Below are 25,718 nucleotides of genomic sequence, written 5' to 3'. Positions count from 1 at the left end.
ATGCATCGTCGGTTTTCTAATCATATACATTATTTTTCCTATTTGTGTACGTTGATACGTTTATGCGTATGGTAAAATATACAAATATAACGATGAATCATCAATTTGTTAGTAGGCCATTTTTAGTTTTAATAAAGTTCAGTCGCGGATTTAGGGATGGTTGAGAGACGGACTAAAACAACCCACACGAATTGTAAAATGAAGTGCTGAAATGGAAATACTGTCCTATTGCAATTTTAGCAATATGAATCCTCCATTTACGTTATTCAGTTACATTATAATAATAAATAAATTATAATAAATGCATAGGCCTAATATTAATATAAAAAAACAATTCATCTAAGGTTTACAATTTTTCTTTAAATTACAGTTTTTTCTTGTAAATATTTTTTTTCGATCCACAATAAAATGATACTTTAAAATTGATATTTGAAAAAAAAATGGTTTACAAATTTATTTTTAGGAGGAATCATAAGTGAATATAAATGAAGAAAAAATGATAAAAAAAACATTGTGAAGAACTATAGGCATAGTTCAAGGAAATGGTTTAAGTATTGTATTAGAAAGATGAATAATCAAAAGTATGAATCACTATGATAGTGTACATCTGTGGTTTTATTTAAACTTGGCACAATAAAATGTATTAGCGGATTATTAGTGAGTCATGTATTGGCAATTGTGCCTTTTGGAGTTATATTTATATATTATTATGAAGTGCACTGGTGAAGAGCACTGATGAAAGGCTAGTGTTGCCCGCAATCTCTGCGCATTATTTCTGGCTGTTTTACTTTATCGTTTTTATGTAGTTTTTGCCTATTTTATTATGAACTCTGAACCCACAGCATTTCCTTTTTTTCAGTAATTTGCCTTGGGATTTATATAATGATGATTTTTGCTGAATATTTTAAACATTAAAATAAAATACATGTGATGCTTGGGTTAAGCTTGGTTTCCAATAGGACGCAACGAAAGGACATAAGCGCAACGTAAAATTTGACCAATTACAAGCGATGGGTTATTCTAACTGTCGCTTGTCATTGTCAACTCGGCGCTTTAGTGTTGGGAATTATTGTCCTATACAAAAGTATAATCAGGCAATAATCTTCTCTGCTATAAGTATACACATTAAAAATGCTAATATTGGATCCAAGGTGGTTGGTGTGAGTGAGATAACATACAAGCGCACTCTTTCTACGCTGGTTGAAATTTAAAATTTAAGTACATAATAATATGTCGATGAAGAACAAAACAAGTTCCGATACTAAATTCCAAAATGACCCCTCCCCCGGTCCCCCACCTCACTAATTAATATTATAAAAATTAATTCGATTATAGTTGAGGTCAATAGTTGAGGTCAACAGTTAATCAGATACAAAGTAAAAAAAGAATTCAATCATAAACACACGACAACACAACTTCCAGAAATAACTAATACAGACGAATGTTCTGTCAATGCAAAACGTGGAAACACGTCTATTTATTGATGACGTGTCGTCCCCAGTGACGTCGTCTAAACCCTCGCGTGTATTTCAGCAGTACCACGTGCTATAAATATGGTTATGAGTTTAGAATTCCCAGACTTAAACTCATTAGAATCGATAAACAATTTCCGCTTCGTTGGTTCGTGTGCGGGAGAGACATCACGCTATGATTAAATATTTGTAGATAATAAATTCATAAAAAAAAGACAAACATTATATAGACATGATGTCATATCACTACCATATTCGGGCATATCACTGCCATATTTGGGCACATCATACTTTTTTTGTCAACCTAGTTTGACACTGTAGACAGAGCTTGAGAAAATTATGACTGTTTCAAAGATGATGGTGTATTTTTACTTCATTGCATTTATATACAAGACTGATTGTAAAAGTAGGCATGTGTTGTGCTTACGTATTGCGTTGTGCATTTGTTGCGTTGCGTTCCCACTAGACGCAATGCAAGAACATTAGTAAGTCATTTGACCAAGCGAGGAATTGAACTGTTGCTTGTCACTGGTCAAAGTTTACGTTGCGCTTACGTCCCTGCACTGCGTCTGTATTGAGAATCAACGCAAGGAAGATACGCAACGCAAGCCATTTTACCAATTACAAACGACAGATCACCGAACCGTAACTTATGTGGATAACATATATTAATACGGTATTCAGAACAAGTTCATATCATCATAACTATTAGTTGTATATACTTTTATTATTACAAACTATACTACTGTATTATTTATTTTCATATTGATACAAACGTACATTTCACTGTGTATCTTAAAATCGGTGGTTGTAAATAGTAGTGCATCATTTGCTATTTGTTTTTATTTTTTTAAACATTCTACTAAAAAGAATATTTCATTTTATATACAGGTTTTCCTGCAAACAAGAACCATTTGAAATGAAAATTTAAAAATGGATACTTTGTTCACATTTTAGTAAGTTAGTTACTACAGGTGCCTCTATTGTAGTTGCATAGGAAATAATAAGCATGGAAAAAGCTGTTATATACATTCTTAACTTATTGATAATACAAATTACTATTAGTATCTAAAATACAATTTCCCCGCCCCCTTTATTCTGACCAATGGAATAGTAATCCTCTAATTTAAAATCAAATGTGAAGTTATGGTATGTAGTATATAGTTACCATTTATTATTGTTTTTATTATTTACGCCTAGTAACGTTTACACCAAAGGTGCAGCTCAAAGCGCGTATGCAAGCTTGGAATCTGCATAATGTATAGTATTAAATCCGTAACAGTAGGCTAAAATTCAGAATTTAAAATTAGAAAAATTAACATGGCATGAATATTGATTAATATGTTTTTTCAACCGAAAGAAATCTAGTTTATTTTGAAGGACCAACAATCTTCGAAATTAAACTATAGAGGGCAATGAGAAGAATAACGATAACAAACATCATGATGGCCAGAGCAACGATCCACATATCGGTTATTATGTTGTCAACAACCATATCTAAAATGCAAAACATTATTATTCGTGTCATTTATAGTATTGCTATTATCACTATTGTCAAAATTACAATTTATAATGTAGTACTGAACGTTTTATTTTATTCAAAATAAGGCCTAGGTGGAAATAGTAGAAACTGCAAAATATTTCAATTAGGCCTAATTTTTATTACTATAATTATTATAGGCCTACCTATTACTTCATTGATTTTCTTTTACGTATATTAAAAGTTTTTAATTTATTACAAAACATATCTAGAGTTACTTTATGTGGTTTAAATTTTAATTTTAATAACACCGCTTTGTTAGTACTGTAGTAGTGTGGTATGGGTAGAGTGGGTGTGGTATTATATTAGTTGTTTATTATTGCAATATTTAATCTATACTTACTCCATCCAATTATTGTAACCATATGTATGTATGTGTATATGTATTTATATGTATATGTGTATATATTTTTTTCATTTACCAATATTCGGTACTTATTTCATTTATATCATGAAAATATAGAAATATAATTTTAAATAATTTTGATAAAGAAGATGTTAGTTATTATTATACTGTAAATCTTATCAACAATTATATAATTATATACTCTAGGTTTATTTTATATTTTTAGTAATGTGTTTTGTTTGTGGGTCCCTGCGAGACAAGTTTTAACTTCTAGAAGGGATCCATGATAATAATGACTACCAATTACTGCTTTATCTATTTTCACTTTAATATCTTTTTTCTATTTTGTATACGTTCATATATTCATTATTATCTGAATAAATGTTATCTGAATCTGAATCTGAATTGGTAGAGTGGGTGTGATATTAATAATGGTAAGCTAGGTTCCTACGCAACGCAAGTAAATAAAATTGACCAATAATGTGGCGATGGATCACCTGAACTTTGACCAAATTGCGATGCGTCCAATTAGGAACCGAGCTTTAGGGTGAGTGGTTATTGCAAGTGCAGCACTGTTAATGAATGGTGAGATCAACAGTGTGAATAGAACATGGCCACGGTGTTTTAAAATGGTTTAGAATAATTACTAGTCAATTTGACTCAAAATTGAATCTTGAAAGATTGTTTGAAGTCTAAATTATGTTTATCTCTTTACCTTGTTGTCGAGAGGCGATCGTGATGATTCGAATGGACTGTCCATTTCTTTATAGAGATTACTCCGGATATTATGTAACATTATTGTGGAGATACATTGTGTTATGTTACTTACGTGTATCACAGTGTTTCCCAGTATACCCTTCGTTGCATGAACAATACGACTTATTTCCAATGTCACCGAGAATACAGGCACCATGTACACACTGACATTCATCTAAAATAAATTAATTTCCAAAGAACATCACTTAAACATGTAGTGTGGCTTAATATTATTCAAATGCGACTATGACGAATAAACAGGAGAAAATACTCCAAAAATAAAGAGTAATCTGAATTCATATTATAATCATGTTGCATCCATACATTCATTACGGTACTGTGAATTGAATAAGCTGATTCTTTTTTTTAAAGATTAGATTTATAAACGTTAACTGAAAAAAAAGAAGACGGAAGTGATGTTGTATCCTTCAATCCTTATCTTCTTTCATTAAGACTGCTAGTTTATATTGAATTGGTAAAAAAAGAAATAATACAGGGTATACAAATGACTAAAAAGTCCGCGTTGAGAAATCTGAATCTCTTACACGAATTGTTGCAAGACTATTTCCCAATCTTATAATTATGAACTAAAAATTTAGTCTTGATGAAGAAGAAAAATATATTATTTTACCTTTTTCGTTTTCTTGATTGGCATCTCTTCTACGGCGTCCCACAGTATTAACTTTAAAATATAATCAATCGAATAAAAAGTGTCAATTGGTGAGGGAAAAGGTGATTAAAACGTTTTAAAAGCATTATGTAATTAGTGTGGCAAAAATAAGCTTACTATGGCTTGGAAAGAATAACTGTTTAAACTATACAGTTTTGATATCTGTTGATAATGTTTTTTTCTGAGTTATCCATGGTTGAGTTCCTTTTTCGTAGATTTTGATATATGTTGCAAGATCTGATTTTCTTTTTTCCCAGTTGAGGCAGTTTTGATACTGCATAGACACTTTATAATGCTTGCATTTTCTCATTTTATCTTACCCTAACTCAAAGTCAATGTTAAACTAATTTCAACAAACTTATTTATTTTGTATTTTTGTATTCATTTTAAACTGTTTAAACTTGAATACTAATAAAAAAAATTATGAAAATGTAATTATCTCGGTTTCATGCCATAGTCTTAATTAATATAGGATACAACAAAATGGAGCCTATATATATACTTGCCTTGTTGCTCACAATCCTGTCCACTGTATCCGAATGGACATGCGCATACGTATTTTATAGAGCTATCGTAGCTATTGTAGAGATTCCTACAAGTTCCACCGTTGAAACATGGATTGGCAGTGGCACATGCATCACTCGTAGGCAGTTGACCTGTAAGAAAACTTTTTTTTTACTGTACAGAACATAATTTTGAGTAAATAGTATCTTACAATTCGGAAAGCTGGGTTCTATAAAGTACACATGGCCCCCAGTTTATAAATGTTTTTTCGAGAAGACTTGTTCTACCATCAGCTGATGCTGAGAACAGAACATTTTGAAGAATGTAGAAAGGAAAGCAGCGTTGAAAATAATTTATTCGCTACCATTACGGTAAATAGGCACATTATTATTATTATGATTATACTGGATGTATTCGATTATCTTACCGGTTGTGAACAAGCAATTCTGCCCTGTGTACCCAACCTGACAGCGGCAGCTATAGTCGGAACTTATTTCATTTGTGCTTGTACTGAAGTAGCTTGCGTAACATTCAGCCCCATTCAAACAGGGAGAAGCTCCACACACGTTGAACTGGAGAATATTGGCTAAAAATAGATAGAAAATGTATAACACCATGGCTTACAGCAAATGACAATGTATAATTATTTGATAACATTAATTTTTTTAGGGTTTTTTTAAATGAAAAATGAAATTTCAAATGAGACCAATTTCTTAAACACGCTTATGTCCTATTGAGTTATCATTTTAAAAGTTTCATTATATAAAATGATCAATTACTTACAAGAATGGTATTGGCAGAATTCACCAGTGTAACATTCAGGGCACATGCATGTATAGCTATCACATACACCTGGTGTCTGAACACAAGCTCCGCCGTTCATACAGTTGTGGTTTTCACACGGGTTTACAGCTGGAATGAGAGAAAATTTAGCGATTACTATCACACAAATAACAGGGTATTCACACACTGCAGTTTGGTTCCAACTAGGACGCAACGCATATAGTTTGATCAATCATCAAACCGACGGATCTTCTGAACTATCATTTGTGATTATATTTTTGCCCGTAAGCCGTTCGCGTAATATCTAAACCTGAACGCACCAAGGGGTTTGCATTACGTCTGTTATCGTATTTTACAATTAGAAAGCTTCTTTTTCACAATTCGCCACTTGTCTATGTAGCTGTCGTCGTATGAGGATGTAAAGAATGAATTTTGTACTCAATAGGTGCGTTTAGTCTAGTGGTGCATCGTGAAACAGAAGGTCGCTATTACTTATTCTTGTCAGATTTCCTTTTCATAATAAGAAGGGATTGCCCGGTTTGCATTAGAAAACTAAACGTTATGAAATTCGTATACCTACCAAGTTCACAGTCTGTACCAGTGAAGCAGGAGGTGCACGAGCATGTGGATAAGGAACACACTGCCTGGTCCGGTACACATGTACCTCCATTGAAACAGGTTCGTTGGAAACATCCATCGATTGCTATGAATAAAACATAGTTTTAAATTAATGCTTGTTTGAATTTTGCAAACCTTTCATAATAAAACATTAACCTTAAAAACAAATCAAGATTAATACAATTAAAGAAGCTAATTATAAATCAATAAGCAAATAATAATAATTGTTTACGTCATCGGCGTTATCAAGACGGTCTTTAGTTTAAATCTGTTTACACTCTCTATATTCCCTATCGTGAGTTAAAACACATAGTAAATCTTGTGGTCTAACGTTACATCGGGTATACACCTGGAAAATTGTAGTTTTATTGGAGTTTACGACACGAATGTAGTATGAACTAGAAAGCCACTCCGAGTGTGCATACCTCCACCTACTGTAAAATTCTCCTACATAGGATTTCTCCGGTAAAAAAAAATTATATATAATAATTTTATGTGTGTGTGTCTTAACGCTGCTTGTGATTTAGGCTAATTTCACTACAAGCTTGTGTATGCGAGTTTGGTGTAATGGTTATGTAACAATCCTTTCAATTAACAATAGCTTCAGTTGACTAACAATAGAACAGTAACGCCAAAATCAAACGAGTGAATTTGAAAAGAAATAGTTACTGGCATCAAAAGAACGTGCACATTAAATCAAATTATGTTTCAAAATTTCAAATCACAAATTTTAACTCTTGCCTCTTGTACAAAAATGAAGTTTTTTTGACAAGTAGTTCTCGAGAAAATTCAATTTCACTTTAAGACTGCTCGCCGGCTTTTGAAAAATTCTGTCCTATCTTTTAACACTAGCAGGTCTGAAAAGTATATAAAAAAGTGGTCCAGAATTGGGACCGTGATCCGAAATGGTCCCAAAATTTAATGGTATGGTCCTTGACCACATATTTATCTGTACATTCATTTTGGTAAAGATCTTGTAATTACTTTTTGAGTAATCCTGCTAAAAAACAAACAGACAGGCAAACAAACACACGCGATCGATTACATATACCTCCTTGGCGAAGGTAAATTATTCGGATTAGCTTAAATCCGTTTTATGCACGTTTCTTAACACGTGTGAACAAATATATTATGGTAACTATTATAGAGCACTCACCAGTCTGACACAGACTCCCAATGAAACACGAAGGGCATATGCACGTGTAATCGGTACAAGAGTCTGGTACCGGGGAGCATATTCCACCGTTGTTACATTCGTGGCTGGCACATGGATCCATACCTAAAAATAAATAAAACAAGACAACAAATGATTTCTCATTCGACAAAAGTTTTGATAAGGTAATGGTTGACGAAATTGCTTCAATCAAGTTTTCTAAACAACGCAAAGAAAGAAAATTAAGATCATAAAAAACCGACAGAATAACACAATTCAAGTAGGCCTAATAACCCCGGGATAAGATCGCGTCTTATTGTATCTAGTCAGTACAGATTATTTTGGTTAACGTAATGTTACCTTTTGTAGACCACAGAATAAAAGACCAAGTTGACTAATCTACAGTATCTATGTGATGTTTTACTTACAAAAGAGGGAAACCTAACATATATTAATAGTCTTTTAAACATAAATATTAAAAATAGTCCATCAATTATTTCAAGCTGTCAATGTGGAGCGACAAAAATGGTCAAGAACTAATGAAAAGAAATTCAAATCGCCTCCTAATATTAACATAGTTTAAACATTGTAAGGTAATATTAAGGTGCATTAAAACGAATGGTGTGATTATGCGTTCGGAATTATTGGCTTATAACATAATAAACTAACCTGTTTGACAGAGGGCTCCACTATAGCAAGCAGGACATACGCACACATAAGAAGTACATGACGTGGAGAGGCAGGTTGCTCCATTCATACATACGTTCCCCTCACAAATATTACTCTCTTTAAAAACAACAATGTTAGTTATGCGATATGCGAACAAAATGTAAAGCACACATTGTATTTAGGCCTTAGTTGGTACTAGGCGGCGATTTGGCTTAGTATTGGTAACAATATAAACATTTGGCACACGTAGCGTGTCATATGTATATTATGCCGACTGGTGGCGCCCGAGGAATACTAACAGCATAAACAAGACTATAACGACTTGAAGCGTAGCTTTCCTCACCTAAAACTTACGACTCAGGCACTTGGCCTTTTTAGAACATAACTGTTACATGGAAAGTAAAGAATGCTAACTTTTAAGATAAATTACAATGTTAGACCTATATAATAATATATATAATAGCATTGTTTTGTTGTCAAACTTACCTGTAGTACATAAGGCTCCCGTAAAACATGCGGTACATTCACATTGAAACGACAAACAATTACCAGCAGATGGTCTGCACACTCCTCCATTTGAGCATAAAGAAAATTGGCATGGATCATACACTATAAACAAAATCCGTAAAACACTAATTCAATTTTCAGTACAATCTAGTCCACTTAATATTCACCTTTTAAATAAAGAATACATAATTTCGATAACGTAGCGAAATAAATACACCGCAAGTGAGTTGACCAATATCAAGCGACAGTTCAAATGATCCATTGTTTGTGATTGGTTAAATACATTGTGGCGGTCTTACGTCTTTAAGTTTCGTCCGAGTTGGAACAACATACACATGGAATAACATATTGAAAGAGCCTGCTACTAACGTAACATGTTTCTCTTTTGGGGACAAAATAAATCAACTTACAGTTTTGACAACGATCTCCAGTATAACAGGTTGGGCATGCGCACGTGAACTGAGTACAAGAGCCTGTGACAACTGAACATACACCTCCATTTACACAAGGGTTATCAGCACATGGATTCATCTCTGAACAAAATATAAATCATTATTGTTTTATGATATTCAAATAAATATATTATATATATGTCTTGGTTGTTGTCTCTGAGCACCTGGTCGTCTGTGGCAAGGCAAATGTGTATCCTGCTCCTTTGTTTGGTCACCTAGGTAGGGGTCCGGGACCACGACAGAACGAGAACGGATGGGGACCCTCCAAAGAAATTGCACTTTATTTTTCAGGAATTTGTATGATTTGTTTTTTATTTTTTAAATGCTCCTTGAGCACTCTTGAGTGGTATGTGCGCTATAAAAATCTTATTATTATTTTATATATAATTCATAGAAATTAAAAATACCAAAACACTTCGAAAATTATAAAAACGTTGAATCATATTTCGGTTTTCTCCTGTAATTTTTATAATTTAAAATGTGTTATGACACGTTTGAAAACAATAACTTATTAAACAAAGAATTAAAATATTTTACGTGGATCTAAGCAAATTCATATGCCACACATACAGTAGGCCTATACAGCCTGTGATAGGCCACACATTATTATCTTATATTTGATATTTAATTCTTCTCTAAAATACATACGCGTTTGACAGAATGTCCCGGTAAAACAGTCTGTGCATGCACAGTTGTAATTCGTGCATGAACCTGATACTTCGACACATAACCCATTATTCTGGCATTGGTGGTTTGTGCATGCAGTGAATGCTGAAAAATAAGACATCTAACATGTTAACATGAAGTAGTTTTATAATGTTTTATGGGCAACATTGATTGCTACTGGATGATGTTGAAAAAAATATTATATATATTAGAAATTGAAAAGTTCAAGACTGCGAGCAGATCTGTTATAGCAACGTAATTTTTATGAAGTAGGCCGCTAATAAAGATGCATATATTAAAACGCTTCTTTCATTGTATAACAACCTCCCATGGACTACGCAGTGTACAATCGTCGCCTACAATAAATGGTTTCACTCGCAGGGAGCGAAATCCGTAAATGTCGCCTTAGACCTATGTTTTGTAGACAAACAATGAACTTTCGGATCTGATAAGCAATGAAGTGTGACGAGATGTCAAAATGCTGTATAAATTCAGAATAGGGACTACTATATTGCAAGTCAAGTCATTTTCACAACCATAATAGTTTGCACAGTTCAATCAAATGTTCTTATTCTTTTCTATTTATTAAGTGTAATTATTAGGCCTACTTACGAGTGTCACAGAGTGTTCCCATGAAACATCCAGTGCAAGCGCACGTGTACAGAGTGCACGAGCCTGGAACAAGTTCACAAACCGCTCCATTAGCACACGAATTACTGTCGCATGCACTCATTTCTAAACAAAAATTAGACAATCAGTATTTTTTGATTTTTTGAATCAGGCTCATTGCCGTAAAGAGCATGTTCTTACTACTACTTATGCATTATTAACAGAACAACTATATATTTAAGTATTTTAAATGAACTGGACTTTCAAGTTTAGCAGTATGTCATGTGACTACACAAGGTTCTGCACAGAAGGACGATGATGATGATGATTTTATTCCAAAACGGTTTATTGTAAATTAAAGATGTTCTAATTAAAACTGTATTTTGTTTATTAAATGTAGTTGTAGTTCCGATTCAATTCAATTCATATGTATGTATTCGTTCATTTATGGAAATTGTTTAATAGAGTAAAAGTTCAATTCTTGCCCAAAGACCAAAACCTGATTTTAGTATTGTTTTAGTATTGAACTTGCTTGTGCGTATAACAGACATCAACGAGGACAAACTTGTTAGAAGAGCTATTTACTTACTTGTAGTGCAGAAAGTTCCAGAATAACATAGTGGGCATGTACAGATATAATTTGTACATGAATTAGGATCCACTGAACATATACCACCATTCTGACAAAAATGATTGGTACATGGATTTACAGCTGTACATAAAAACAACAAAACGAAATTATCAGCAAAGTTCAGTTTTTCGTAATACTACAAGATTGCCTATTATATAATAAATCTTCTTTTGCTATCATTTAAATACAATCGTTACTGTTATTTAATGAACAATTTGGCTTTTCTAGATGTCGTTAGTATAGGTTGTATAATACTTTCAGTTGAATCACCCTGCAGACAAAATCAGAACACCGCTGGTGGAGTAACAACATACAAACAAAATGGAGACTAAGGGCAAAGCTTGTTTTGTTTAGAGATTTTCCCTACGACCAATTAAACCACATAATTCTTTTTTTTTATAATGAATTCTTATCCATAAAATACTTCAAGAATGACTGTCTAAAATGTAAAATACGAGCATTTCTTTCATGGTATGTCAAGTTAGGTCCAACTGCTTACCTGTTTGACAAAGTACACCAGTAAAGCACAAAGGACAAGTACACGTATACGATGTACAGGAACCTGGCATGGCCACGCACGTACCTCCGTTCAGACAGAGGTCATTGTCACATGCTTCAAGAGCTGAGAATTAGATACCATTTATATTATTATTATTGGGAATAACTGTTATCACAATCATTATTTTGCAAATTTACATATCATTGATCCGAACGCAGTAAATGCTACAGTTACCTTTAATTAGGAACTCCTTTCATCGCAACATAAATGAAATATAGATTGTATAGAACTGCATTTGCCTTACATATGCAGTGGGCAGTTACATCTTTGTGAGATTTTGTGAAATGCACATAACATTAACAAGTTAGATTTGCGTTTTGACAAATGGGTGTTATTATGCCATACTCTATTTATGATGTTACAGACATTATTCGACGAGTAGCAATGATATCAATTATAATTAATTATAATTTTTAAAGAAAAAAATACGTTTTCCGTAGTGTGAAAACAATTGTGTTAACAAGGATGAGATTTTTATAAACGCTAAATTATTGTCATACAGAAAATAAAGTGATACGCACCAACTTCACAAAATGGTCCACTGAAGCAGGCAGAGCATTGGCAGGTAAATGACAAACACGCACTTGGAACTGTGGCGCACATTCCTCCATTCTGACACATATTCATGTCACAGACATTGATAGCTAGACAATAAGACAGACTGACAAGTTAAAACGTACGTGGATGAAGTGCCTTATGCGTGTCTTAATGAGGACACAAGCCTAAATACTATATTATATTCTATTATATTATATATATAATAATCGTTTAAACTTACGTGTGGTACAGAATTCCCCTGTAAAACAGGATTCGCAGGCACAGAAAACTGATGGACAAGAACCAGTTATACCAAGGCACAGTCCATTTACACAGGGATCATTGATTGTACATCCACTCACCTCTAAAGAAGTATAATAAATGTTCATACATATTATTAAAATCTATCATTGAAATACGTTTCATTTTAGGCCTAACTAAACCTGGTAATAGTTGATTTAATCAAGTTTGATACCTTTTGGTAATTTTCTTGTACTTTTTCTTGTTTTATTGAAATACATTTTGAGTAAAATAAAGGAATGGAAGAATGAAAACAAACTCCTCAAAAAATATCCAGATTCCAATACTTTTAGACTAAAACGAGTCAGTTTAATTATTTTTACAGCTGATTTTAATAATTTTAGCTAAAATAAATAAATTTAAATAACTTAATAACAAATAATTTAATTTGGAAGAATTATCATACCTGTTTCACAAAAGGAACCTTCATAGCATGAAGGACATTGGCAGGTGTAACTTGTGCATGAGTTCGCATTAGGTATGCATGCACCTCCATTCTGGCAAAGGTTATTTTCACACCCACTTACAGCTGTAAATAACCAAGAATTGTTTTTGTAAGAGTTATTTTAGTAATGATTCGAATGTGATTGCTATTTTATTTTAATCTCACAAAAAAAAAAAACACAAAGAACTTTTAACAAAATTTAATCAGAATAAAAAATCAGAAATATAACAGCAACAACTTAGAATTTAAAAGCCGTAGAAAAAATCGCAGAAGAAAGGAAGAAAAAAGAAACGATAATACCAATAATTCCAATAATATTAGACATTTTTTTTACCGAGTCTGTGTCTGATTTTTCTTTCCCGAAGAGGAATATTATTTCAATCTTCCTTACAATCGAGTTGTTAGAGGTTACTTAAATGTTGACTTCCTAACGCTTGATTTCCATCAGGAAGAAACGAAACGACGACATAGGCCTACGTGCAAAACAACCGATTTGACCAATCACAAGCGAAGGTTCGTATGGTCCTTCAGTTGTGATTGGTCAAATAATTTGTGAGCGTAAAACACTTACGAATAGTGCAGAATTCGCCAGTAAAACACTGTTCACAAACACACACAACGTCTGGACACGTTGTAGTGAAACATGCTCCATTTACACATGGGTTACTCACGGTACAATAATCAATCTCTGAAAACACAAAAAAACAGATTGAATTTTACTATTTTATTATTGAAATGAGTACTATTATTTGTCATAAAAACTGACAAATAAAAAGTGAGAACTAGTGAAAATTAAGTAAATTCTATTGATATCCTTGGATATACGAAAACGACACAGATCACTACAGTGCTGTTCTGTATTTGTAAAACCTTTTTTCATTACGTTGAAAAATTAACTAAGATAACAATAAAGCATAGGCAAAAAGTAATAGAAATTCAGGTTAAAAATCCCTAATACTATTTCTAGATATAGTATTATAACATTTAGTTCAGTTCAGTTACAGATCTAGAAAACAATGTCCTACCATGCTTGGTCTATATTACATTTCTTTGTATTAAGCCTAGTATTACTAGAACCAAAAATATGGACCCACGTGTTTGGCAGAAAGTTCCTGTGTAGCAGTTAGGACACACACACGAATAAGAGGTACATGAGTTCGCAACTAGTTGGCATATTCCAGCATTTTGACATGGAGAGGCTACACATGAATCGGTTCCTTAAAAACATAAAATACGAAATTATTATACACATGTATGTTAAGTTAAGATGATTGTCGTCCACTCGTAGTGTGTATAATTGTGCTTAATGAATGGCCGCAGTGGGGTACAATGATACCTCAATCTCAAAGTAAGATAGTTGTGATTGGCTTAATATTGTTGAAGAGCCTGTTGGTGAACTCATCTCATCACCATCAGAAAATCATCTGATCAACATTGATTAATCATACTATTTGCTTCAATATTTTAACTAAAGTTCTGTCTACACTATCAAACTATTTTAACAAAAAAGTGTGATGTGCCCAAATACGATAGTGATGTGACATGACCTCATCGTGTAATATACGATATATGGGCACATCATATTTTTTTGTCACATAAAGTTTGATAGTGTAGATAGAGCTTAATAGTGGAACTTACTAGTTTCACAGAAGGTACCAATGTAGCATCCCACACACGAACAGCTGTAAGACGTACATGAACCAGACGTTGCTGAACACAAGCCTCCGTTTTGACAAGCATGGTTATTACAAGCATTTACCACTACGACAATAAATTATTATCATTATGATTATTATCTTTATTGGGAAAGAATATCACGCTTTGAAATGGTTAGCTTTAAACTGGTTAGCTTTAAACTGGTTAACTTTAAACTGGTTAACTTTAAACTGTTTAAAAACGGTTACTATAGTAGTAACGTGAAAATCACAATGAGCAGATGTCGGAAATAATAGTTCAATCTATGTTTTGTCCTCATGCATATAAGCCAACTAAATTAATGATATCTTTCCATACGAGAGTGTGGGTCAACAATAGCACAATACGTATGATTAATTTCCATCGTAATTGCATAATCTATAATTGTAGTTATGAATTAAATATATCACTATCAGTACTATATCTCAACATACTGCAATATGCCTATTATAGGAAAATTCGTTAATACAGCATCTCATTTGTATCACATGTGGTGCCAGTATCATATGTTAAGGATTAGGCCTATCTATAAGTTATGGCATATGATACTAGAAGATACACATGATTGTGATGTACTACTGTATTACCAAAATATTCCTATGATACTCTAGATACAGTACTTATTCGGGTGAAATAATATAGGGGCACTTTAACAAAATTAAAAAGGGCTTCTTTACTCACGAGTTGATAATATTCCAACAAATAAACACTCACGAGTTGATAATATTCCAACCAATAAACAGTTTAAACAAGAACACAGATAATAATATTAGTAACTTACTATTTTCGCAAAACGTTCCTGTGTAGCAGGATGGGCAAGCACACACATATTCGGAACATCCTCCTGAAGTAGCTAGGCAGAGTCCGCCGTTAAGACACACCACATTTGCACATGGATCAATGGCAGCCTCGCACATAGAGCCTATGAAGCAACTAGGGCATGTACAGGTGTAAAGGGAACACTGGCCTGGATTCAACATACAGATTCCTCCATTTTGACAGGGGTTATTTAGGCAACCATCATTAACTAAAATAATAATATAAAACCAAACAATTAGGCCTATGGCATATAGAAATAAAACAAATAAATACGATTTTAAAATAAACTAAACTGAATGAAACTTTGTAAAATACATAGAGCAACAGAGGACGCGTTGTTTAGTAATTAGGCCTACTGTATGTTTAGATTCATATAATTCGAGATATTATTTTTATTATTACATTTCTGTAACCAGAGGGTAGCTCAAACAGTTTAAACTGGTTTTCATTGCGGCCCTGCATGCAACATTATACATTGTGTCTGTTTGTTCAAACTTCAATATATGATTACAATTTCTTAACTGGCTACCCGTCACAAGTTTTTTGCCTCTTAATTATTTATATTTAAATTGCTATTTTGTTTACTTTGAAAGAGAAAGAAATAAATGTTATTGTGAATGAATTAATGTATGTTAAAAACTCAACAGAGACTTAATTATTAATAAATACAATAATTTTGATTTCTCAAATCAACCGGCAAATTGTCATATATTATCATCCTTGATTTTATTAAGCATTTTGTGACATCTTTTGAAGGGATACTATAGTAAAATATCAGCTTAGTAACTTAATAAAATATTATAATCATATAAACCCATCCTTACTTGTCTGGCAAAGAGATCCAGTGTAGCAGAGTGGACATGCGCACGTGAACGCCGTACACGATCCGGGATTCTGAACACATGTTCCCCCGTTTAAACACGAATTGGCTGCACATGCAGATATTTCTGTCAACAATAAAAATTATTAGTTTATTATAATAGTGAAATAATATTTTTACTAAATGAACTACATTGTGGAATCACAGAATAGGCCTACCATTACCTGATGTAATAGCACTTGGGCGCATTGCACATCAGTATAAAGAGATCGAATCTTGGTCGTTCAATTTTCTTTTCTTTGTTTGTTATCTTTACCCTTTACCATTTACGCATCCTTACGTATCCTAAGTCAAATTTGAACATTAAACGTATCATGATGAGTACCGTATCTCGTCTGCTACGCCCCTACGACCACCTAGGTCATGGGACAACCAACGAACCAACGAAATCGGTTTCTCCTGTCACAATTTAAAGTGAAATAATGACTCTATGAATATTAGATAATTGTCTTACCCGTCTCACAGAATGCTCCTGTAAAACAGCCAATACACGAACAGATGTAAACAGTACATTGGCCAGCTACTGCAGTACACGCGCCATTTTGACAGATGTGGTTTTCGCATGGGTTAACAGCTATTAGAAAGGAAACATGTAACTTAAAGTCAATAAAACAACTAGTGATTCTTAGATTCATATTCTTATTTTGTGTACATGTAATTAGATAGAAAGATCGTCGAAAAACCATAAATAAAACAAATTGTGTATGGGGCACCGTGGCTTTCCGTCCTAGCGTGCCATAGATAACTTAAGACATCACTCTGGTTTAATACTGATAACCTCGTCTGTCATAGGTCGTGGTCGTAGCAAACAAAGCACTCAATACGATAGAATAACCTGTAGAACAAGAATGTTTCATGAGGCTTACCTGTTTGACAAAACTGTCCAGTGTAACAAGATGGGCATACACACGTGTAAGAAGTACAAGTTGAACCCGGTATGCAAAGCCCGCCATTCTGACATACATTGTTAATGCACGGGTCAACCGCTGTAAAAACAAACATTACATTTCCCATAGAACATACTCATAATTTTTACAAAGGCATACACGCTCAAATAATGATTATCAAATTCCGTATCCGGTTACCATGCGTAAAATGCTCATTTTACCGTACGTCACAAATTGGCGTGGAACGTGATGACGTACTGATTTCATTTCACACATTTTCAAAAACGTTGGGGTTTTTAAACAATTGAATGATTGGGTTGATCCTCCTTATCCTATTACACCTCTCGTGTTGGCAAGCATTGTACACGTGTCACACGCAAGAAATTAAAACACACTTACCTGTCGTACAGAATGTTCCCTGGTAACAAGAACTACATACACATACATACGATAAACAAGAAGATGCAGTGCAAATGGCACCGTTTTGGCAAAGTTGATTGTCACATCCATCAATCACTGAAACGAATAAATACAATTATCATGAATGGCTAACATTCCCAACAATTCTAGCACCGTTGCGTAAATCATTAATACGTAGGCCTACAAAAGTTTGTTTTCCTGGCCAAAGTACCTCTAACTATGATATAAAAACTACGATGGAACGTAGTAGGCATACATGGACACAAACAAGTTATAAATACAACATAAATAGGAGAGTGTACCACTCACATACTGAAAACAGGTTTGGAGGATATCAGAGTTGTCTGCAATTAGTACCATTTTAAAATGGCACCGGAAAGAAGAAAGGAAAGCAAGAAAGAAACGAATAAAAAACAGAACCCAGTCGGTTAAACGCCTAGGGTAAGTGCAATCCTATTACTTATTACATGATTAAAATGTTTACGTACGTGTTTGACAAAACGCTCCAGTATAGCACGAAGGACACGTGCAAGTGTAATCTGTACAAGAGTTGGCTACTGATGTACACACTCCACCGTTTTGACATTGACTGTTCGAACATGCCGTCACGGCTTGAAGAAGTAAATAAAAAAAAGCATACATTGGAATGGTAATATTAAGCTGTTGAATACAGTACATTTATGTATTACTGTAATAATATTTTCACAGACACTTGTGTAACATGTAGACCTATTACGGTTTTGATCAAAATGCAGGTATATCGTTAGAAACAACCACATGTGTGGACGACACATACTAACTTTATTCTCCCATAATGGCACTTCTTGTCATACAACTGAAAATATTTGGTGAAATTGAAAATATTCAATTAACTTGGTTACCTATTTCGCAGAATTGTCCAGTAAAACATTGTTGGCAAAGGCAGCTATACGTCGTGCACTGATTTGCCGATGCCGCGCAAAAACCTCCATTCTGACAGATGTTATTGTTGCAAGGGTCAATCTCTGAAACAGAGTAAAAAGAAATTGTATTTAAAACAATCAATTCCCATTTTGTTATAATGACGACTTTAGCCAAATCTATATCTATAGGCCTACTATTCGCATTCTACGTTTTAAAAATTGCGCACAACTACACTGGACAACTACCACCTGTATAACTTCAATTGACAACTTACTATTACTGTATAATAATAATATAAGTAGTTCTTTGATAGTAAACCAATAAAACTTACGTTGGCAAGACAGTTTCGTCTAGCTGTCAGCTTGACTTCTTCAGTTGCTATGATGCGTTATGGCGCCGATTGGTCTCCTTTCCAGCCACTAGATGATTTTGTTGTGTAGCCCAGGGGACCAGTCGTCGTCAGAAGCTGATCGTAAATGTGAGATAGTTGGTGCGCGCCTTCGTCTCTATTCATCTTTGTATTTTTATTTTGCTTTCTTATGCTGATGCTTTCTTTAATTTTACGTTTAAGCCAAACTTGTTCTTTGTGTAGTATCTCTATCTTATCCCAGTTAGGTATGTGGTTGTGTGTGGTCATATGGTCCGTGATTGCTGATTTATGTAAAATGGAGGACGAAACTTTCCGTGATGCACGCGTCTGCATGTTCTGTGTTTTCCTCAACATCGTTCTTGTGCTCTTTAATTCTGGTTTTGAGTGCCCTACCCGTTTCCCCAATGTACACCATCTCACAGTTGGTGCACCCCACTTTGTAGACGACACCACAGGAATCCTCTTTGCATGCACATATTTCAGCTTCAGAGGGGATATCTACCAGCAAAATTCAGGTATGGCCATGGGTAGTCCATGTTCTCCGATTGTTGCGAATTTATTTATGGAATGGCTGGAAAATGAGGCAATAACTACAGCTCACACCGACATAAAACCGAGGATGTGGAAAAGGTATGTAGATGACATTATAACAATACTTCCCAAGGATGCGACACAACCATTATTACAACACTTAAACAAAATCGATGATGACATTAATTTCACTTGCGAAGAAATGTCCTTAACAGACAACTCTATCCCATTCTTGGATACGCTAATTTTAGTTGATGGGGAAGGCAACATCAACACTAAAGTTTTTAGGAAAGCCACCCACACAAATCAATACTTGGACTTTAACTCACATCATCCTCTACAACACAAGTTATCCGTTATCCGCACACTTCTACACAGATGTAACACGATAATCACAAATAATCCAGACAAACAGAACGAAACTGAGATGATACATACTTCACTTAAACAATGCAACTACCCTACATGGACGATTAGAAAGGTACAACGTAACCTAGATAAACAAAAAACGGACAAACAACCCGAAACAGAAGATATAAGAGGGTCGATATCCATCCCATATATTCAAGGCCTGTCAGAGAAAATCAAGAGAACATTTAAAAAATATAACATACGAACATACTTTAAACCATCTAACAAAATTAAAAACTTAATCGTCCGACCGAAAGATAAAGCATGCAAAGAGGATTCCTGTGGTGTCGTCTACAAAGTGGGGTGCACCAACTGTGAGATGGTGTACATTGGGGAAACGGGTAGGGCACTCAAAACCAGAATTAAAGAGCACAAGAAAGATGTTGAGGAAAACACACAGAACATGCAGACGCGTGCATCACGGAAAGTTTCGTCCTCCATTTTACATAAATCAGCAATCACGGACCATATGACCACACACAACCACATACCTAACTGGGATAAGATAGAGATACTACACAAAGAACAAGTTTGGCTTAAACGTAAAATTAAAGAAAGCATCAGCATAAGAAAGCAAAATAAAAATACAAAGATGAATAGAGACGAAGGCGCGCACCAACTATCTCACATTTACGATCAGCTTCTGACGACGACTGGTCCCCTAGGCTACACAACAAAATCATCTAGTGGCTGGAAAGGAGACCAATCGGCGCCATAACGCATCATAGCAACTGAAGAAGTCAAGCTGACAGCTAGACGAAACTGTCTTGCCAACGTAAGTTTTATTGGTTTACTATCAAAGAACTACTTATATTATTATTATACGAATCGAAACCAGAAGAAATGTTTTCATTACTATTACTGTACATATCACGTTAGCACTACTGTACTAATACAACTACATTCCCCATAATAACTGAAGAACTACACTTCTAAAACAACTACCCACATCGCAGAACTTCCCATCTGACAGCTAATCTCTCTGTACCACATTAATTTACTACCTAGCACTCAAGTCAACTATTCTTTGGACAATTACCATTCACTAACTACCCTTCGGTCAACTACACTCCGGACAACTACACAAAAATGCCAGGGTGTAGGCCTAATTATCGAGTGAATGTAGTTTGTCCTAACCTGTCGAAAGCATTATGAATACAGTTAGGTTAGAGAACATACACGATAATGTATATCGTATCGTACGATGGCTTTGCATCATTTCAATCAACATTTTGTCAATAAAGTTACTTAATAACAGTTTGTGTATTACCTGTTTCGCAGAAAGTGCCAGTAAAACAAGATGGGCATGTGCAAGAATACGATACGCATTGTCCTGGATTGACTGTGCACAACGCTCCATTTTGACAAAAATTAGTATCACATGGGTTTGAAGCTATACAATAATTAAATAGAATGTTTAATCGAAACATAAATCATCAGTAACTATGTATTGCTATCATGGTGTATGTTATAATTATTACATATAGCGCGATAGCAATACAGGATTCTCGCTCTCGATTTTTTTCCACATTTATCAAAGACCCAAACAATTGTAACTTTTACTGTTGTTGTTGTTGATGATCTCACAATATCTCAAGTATTTCTGTACTGTGATATAAAAGTATTTGCACTAGTTTAAATACTATTTTTTCTGATAGTTAAAATCAAATACATTTATTTAGTTATAAATAAAATTATTTTGTAGTCTGCTTCTCAGTGCTGTATCTCTAATACTATAATATTTTCCAAGTACCAGGAATATTTAGTAAAACAGCACTCATTTATATCACATGTGGTGCCTGTGTCGTGTAGGGTAATGGTTAAGTTATGGTATAATACGATACTAGGAGATACTTGTGAAATGTTGTATTACCAAATAATTATTTTGATGTATCGATACTGAATAAATCGGTACCGATAATCATGTGCAAGAATAAACCATTCAACTTACATATTTCACATAGTGTACCACTTTGACATGTATCACAGAAACACGTGTAAGCAGTACAACTTCCGGTTGTCGGAATGCATACGGAGCCAGTAGCACAAAAGTCATTGTCACACGCATTGATAGCTGCCGAAAAAACCCCAGTATATATGACTTATAAAAAATGTAATGAAAATAAAATTATTGTGAAAATATAAAAACAAAAACAATGCATTATTTTAACAATTATATGTATGTGTGCATTGTGATGCTATTAAAGGAAGATGTTTCTCCAAATTGCCTTCTGCAGACGTAAAACACACCTTAATGTTAGAATATACATCAATACAACACGGAAACGATTTCAAAAGTTCGTACCAAGATTTTAATTTGTTAAATTGTTATAGGTGCGAACCGAATTACCTTGTTCACACATTGATCCAGTAGAACATGATGGGCATGCGCAGGCATAGTCGGTACATGAATTAGCGACAGGCAGACACTGTCCACCGTTCATACATGGGTTAACAGCACAAGCTTCTACCACTGAAAATATAAACGAAAATAAATCATCGTTTACTATTATACCAATAATGAAATCATGAGTAGACTTTTGGTCACCACTGAAAGGCTTTCTCTGACGAAAAGAGTTTGAGTAAACTAAAGTACGTCGGCAGATTGGTAGTTAAACTGATGTCAACTCTCTTTATCGAAATCACAAGAATAAATAGTTTATAACAATTTAACGACAATAGTGAGCAATCATGAATGACTCCACTGAACTTATGAGTCAAAATAACTATAGTGAGGCATTTAATGGATAGGAAAACTGCCTTAAAATGTGACATGTTTTGAGAAACAATTCTCATCTCATCATCAGAAGAACAGAAAACAACGCCTAGAATACTTGTATACCAATGCTATTTCTCGAAACATGTCACATTTTAAGGAAGTTTGTCTATCCATTAAATGCCTCACTATTGTTATTTTGACTAATAGTGAGCAAATTATTTTGGAGTTGACTGCTATCGTGACCCCTGGATTAAATTAAGCAATCTCCTTCAGTGCGATCCTAGTCAAGCTAAGAAGCTAACCCAGTCAAGGAAGCCCTTCAACAGTCGGATCCAGCATATATTTGGATGCTAGAGAAGCCTCTTGGATGCGACTGTACTGTACTCACTATTTGTCTTATTTGTCATTCTTGTAGGATATGCATGTTTTGGATGGTTGCTGATGTATACAAAGACTGTACTACAAAGACATGAAACAATACAATTCCAACACTTGTCACTTACGTGTTTGGCAAAAGCTCCCTGTATAGCAACTTGGACATACACATGTGAAAGAATTGCATGCACCTGTTGTTGTTACGCATATTCCACCATTATTACAAGGATTACTGCTTACGCAAATATCAGTTGCTAAAATAAAACACAAGATACTGTTAATAAGGTTTTTTCTCCATTTTTTTGTATGGGACAAGAGTGGCTTTAATGCATTGCCTGCACTAACAATGCTCTCGGAGTTTACAAACTATGTTTGCTAGTATATAGATTAGTTTTCTACAGTTTGCCGAAGTGTTTTAATTTGGATAGACTAACTTGTCTTGATAAACTAGGATTTTTAAAGTTAGTGCAAACTAGGCTTAATCTAAACTGTATATTAGATAGATACTTGTTCTGAAGTTCATCTTGTACATAATGAATCTCATAATATCTCTCTCTCTATCTCTCATTTGCTGCAGTTGTATTCGCCAATAACACATAATACGTATTTTACGTACGTCAATAAATATGAAATTATGTCTCTTGTCTAGAGAGAAGAATATTTGACGTCTTAATAGTGAGTACGGCCACTAATTTATAATCAAAATCCAACTGTACGTACATGTTTCGCAAAGCGTTCCTGTAAAACATCCAGCACAACTGCAGACGTAGCTACAAGTGGTGGTTACGGATACGCATTGTGCGTTGTTCTGACATTGGTTTCCAAAACACACATCAGTAGCTGAAAATATAATGTGATTAGCCGTATCTAAATCATACGATGGTGCTAGTTACTCTCCGTTATGCATGATTAATTATAAGAATGGTTACGTATGTAGTGTATACATTATAACATACGATGTCGTTCATTGCTGGTTGCGGATCGGCATGACATTTGCAGCAGGTAATCGTCGTTGTTAATAAGGAACGTATTAATTTAATTTTGTTCGTTTACTTTGTAATTGTCAAACGGTGAGATGACATCACGGTCAGGTGAAAATGTTGAATAAGTAGAACCCATACAATTGCTTTTAAAACGGATTTGTGCAGAGAGTCCTTCTTTTGACAAACTAAAATATTCGACATAAATGATCATAAATATAAGATTTACTTTAAACATATTGACGATATGAAAAAAAAATCCATTTGATTTCTGCTCCATATAATTTTAAACGAGTTAATGTTAAACATCTGAAAACATAATTCAATGTTCGCAACGTCGGTGGTCAGGCAGAATTTATATGATCTGAGAAGGTACTTACGAGTTTCGCATCTATCTCCTGCATAACACGACGGACATGTACAAGTGTACGCAGAACAAGAATTGACCACAGGTACGCAAGTTCCACCATTCAAGCAATTATTGTTTACGCAGGCATCGACAGCTGCAAGATAACAACAAAATCATTAGCTTCGGATTTTAAAATGTGTATATAAAATATTCAAAGATCCAAACAATTTTAATATCCAATAATATTTTTTTTTGGATCGTGGCAGACTCAAATACGTAATACAAACAACATTAAATAAATAAAACGTAATTGAAAGTTAAAAAAAAAAAATTTACAAGGCTTTAATATTAGTAAGTATAGTGGCAGAAATTATAGATTTTTTACATGAATACAGCTCAGTATTTGATAGTTATAATGAAGAGCTGAGGGAACTCAGCTCAGGAAGTATCGTTTCCTTGTGAATATTTCTAATCATTTTTGTAAACAATCTTACTACAGTAGTTTGATCAGTTGTGATTCTATGAAAAAAATCATCTTTCTGAAACACATAACATGAAGAAATTCACATACTTTATGTACATAATATTATTTTACACTTACCTATCTCGCAAAATGTCCCAGTATAGCAAGATGAACATACGCAGATGTATATCGAACACGTTGCATCGCTTGCCATGGCCATACATAGGCCTCCATTCTGACATGAATTAGAATCACATGCATTTTGTACTGGAATAAAAAAAAATATATAACATTTTCAGAAGCCGTAAGAACCGAAGCAAACGTTTGCAACACAAATTATACTTTGTTGTTTGCATAATTAGTTGATGTTTCCAGATTTTGGTCGAAATAGCCTAAATGTTCAATTTAGTTGAACGCAATTTGAAAATTACACATACGCCCATCTCGATAATCCAGCGGTCGTAATTATTGGCCGATTTATTTTTGTTGCGTTCGCGTCTGAATGTTGCGTCCTGATAGGAACCAACCAACCAAAGGATTGGCTTCTCGTATAGTTTTCCATTTATTCGATGTGTATACACTTACCTGTTTGACATAGTTGACCAGTAATACACATCGGACATGCGCAAAAGTAAGAAGTACAAGATGTAGAAGTAACGCAACCAGCTCCATTCTGACATTGGTGCATTGAACATGCAT

At 34.1% G+C, this 25,718-nt stretch overlaps 1 protein-coding gene across 1 annotated transcript; it reads right to left on the bottom strand.

Moving 5' to 3' along the window:
• Positions 1-2,180: 2,180 nt before the first annotated feature.
• LOC140057470 (uncharacterized) lies at positions 2,181-25,718 on the bottom strand. The gene is made up of 36 exons (XM_072103148.1): positions 25,605-25,718; positions 25,158-25,286; positions 24,588-24,710; positions 23,948-24,067; positions 23,356-23,481; positions 22,484-22,606; positions 22,085-22,207; positions 21,404-21,526; positions 18,800-18,922; positions 18,407-18,529; positions 17,898-18,014; positions 17,478-17,597; positions 17,066-17,185; positions 16,556-16,678; positions 15,694-15,939; positions 14,856-14,978; positions 14,312-14,434; positions 13,789-13,905; positions 13,179-13,301; positions 12,714-12,836; positions 12,457-12,579; positions 11,876-11,998; positions 11,335-11,457; positions 10,749-10,871; positions 10,119-10,241; positions 9,429-9,551; positions 8,998-9,120; positions 8,512-8,628; positions 7,846-7,968; positions 6,652-6,774; positions 6,072-6,200; positions 5,716-5,874; positions 5,291-5,440; positions 4,746-4,796; positions 4,188-4,289; positions 2,181-2,969 (listed from the first exon to the last, which is right to left on the bottom strand). The coding sequence occupies exons 1-36, from the start codon at positions 25,705-25,707 to the stop codon at positions 2,842-2,844; spliced, it is 4,494 nt and encodes a 1,497-aa protein (XP_071959249.1). The 5' UTR covers positions 25,708-25,718; the 3' UTR covers positions 2,181-2,841.

The sequence above is a fragment of the Antedon mediterranea genome, chromosome 1 (genome assembly GCF_964355755.1).
Source record: "Antedon mediterranea chromosome 1, ecAntMedi1.1, whole genome shotgun sequence".
NCBI lineage: Eukaryota > Metazoa > Echinodermata > Crinoidea > Comatulida > Antedonidae > Antedon > Antedon mediterranea.
This window is presented reverse-complemented; position numbering and strand designations above follow the sequence as displayed.

Excerpts from the sequence above, each read along its gene's own strand:
- LOC140057470 (XM_072103148.1), bottom strand. The coding sequence starts at position 25,707 with ATGCACCAATGTCAGAATGGAGCTGGTTGCGTTACTTCTACATCTTGT. Across the intron at positions 12,837-13,178 it reads AGGTTCCTTTTGTGAAACAG|AGGTGAGTGGATGTACAATC; the intron begins GTATGATAATTC and ends ATACTTCTTTAG. Across the intron at positions 10,872-11,334 it reads TGGAACTTTCTGCACTACAA|AAATGAGTGCATGCGACAGT; the intron begins GTAAGTAAATAG and ends ATTTTTGTTTAG.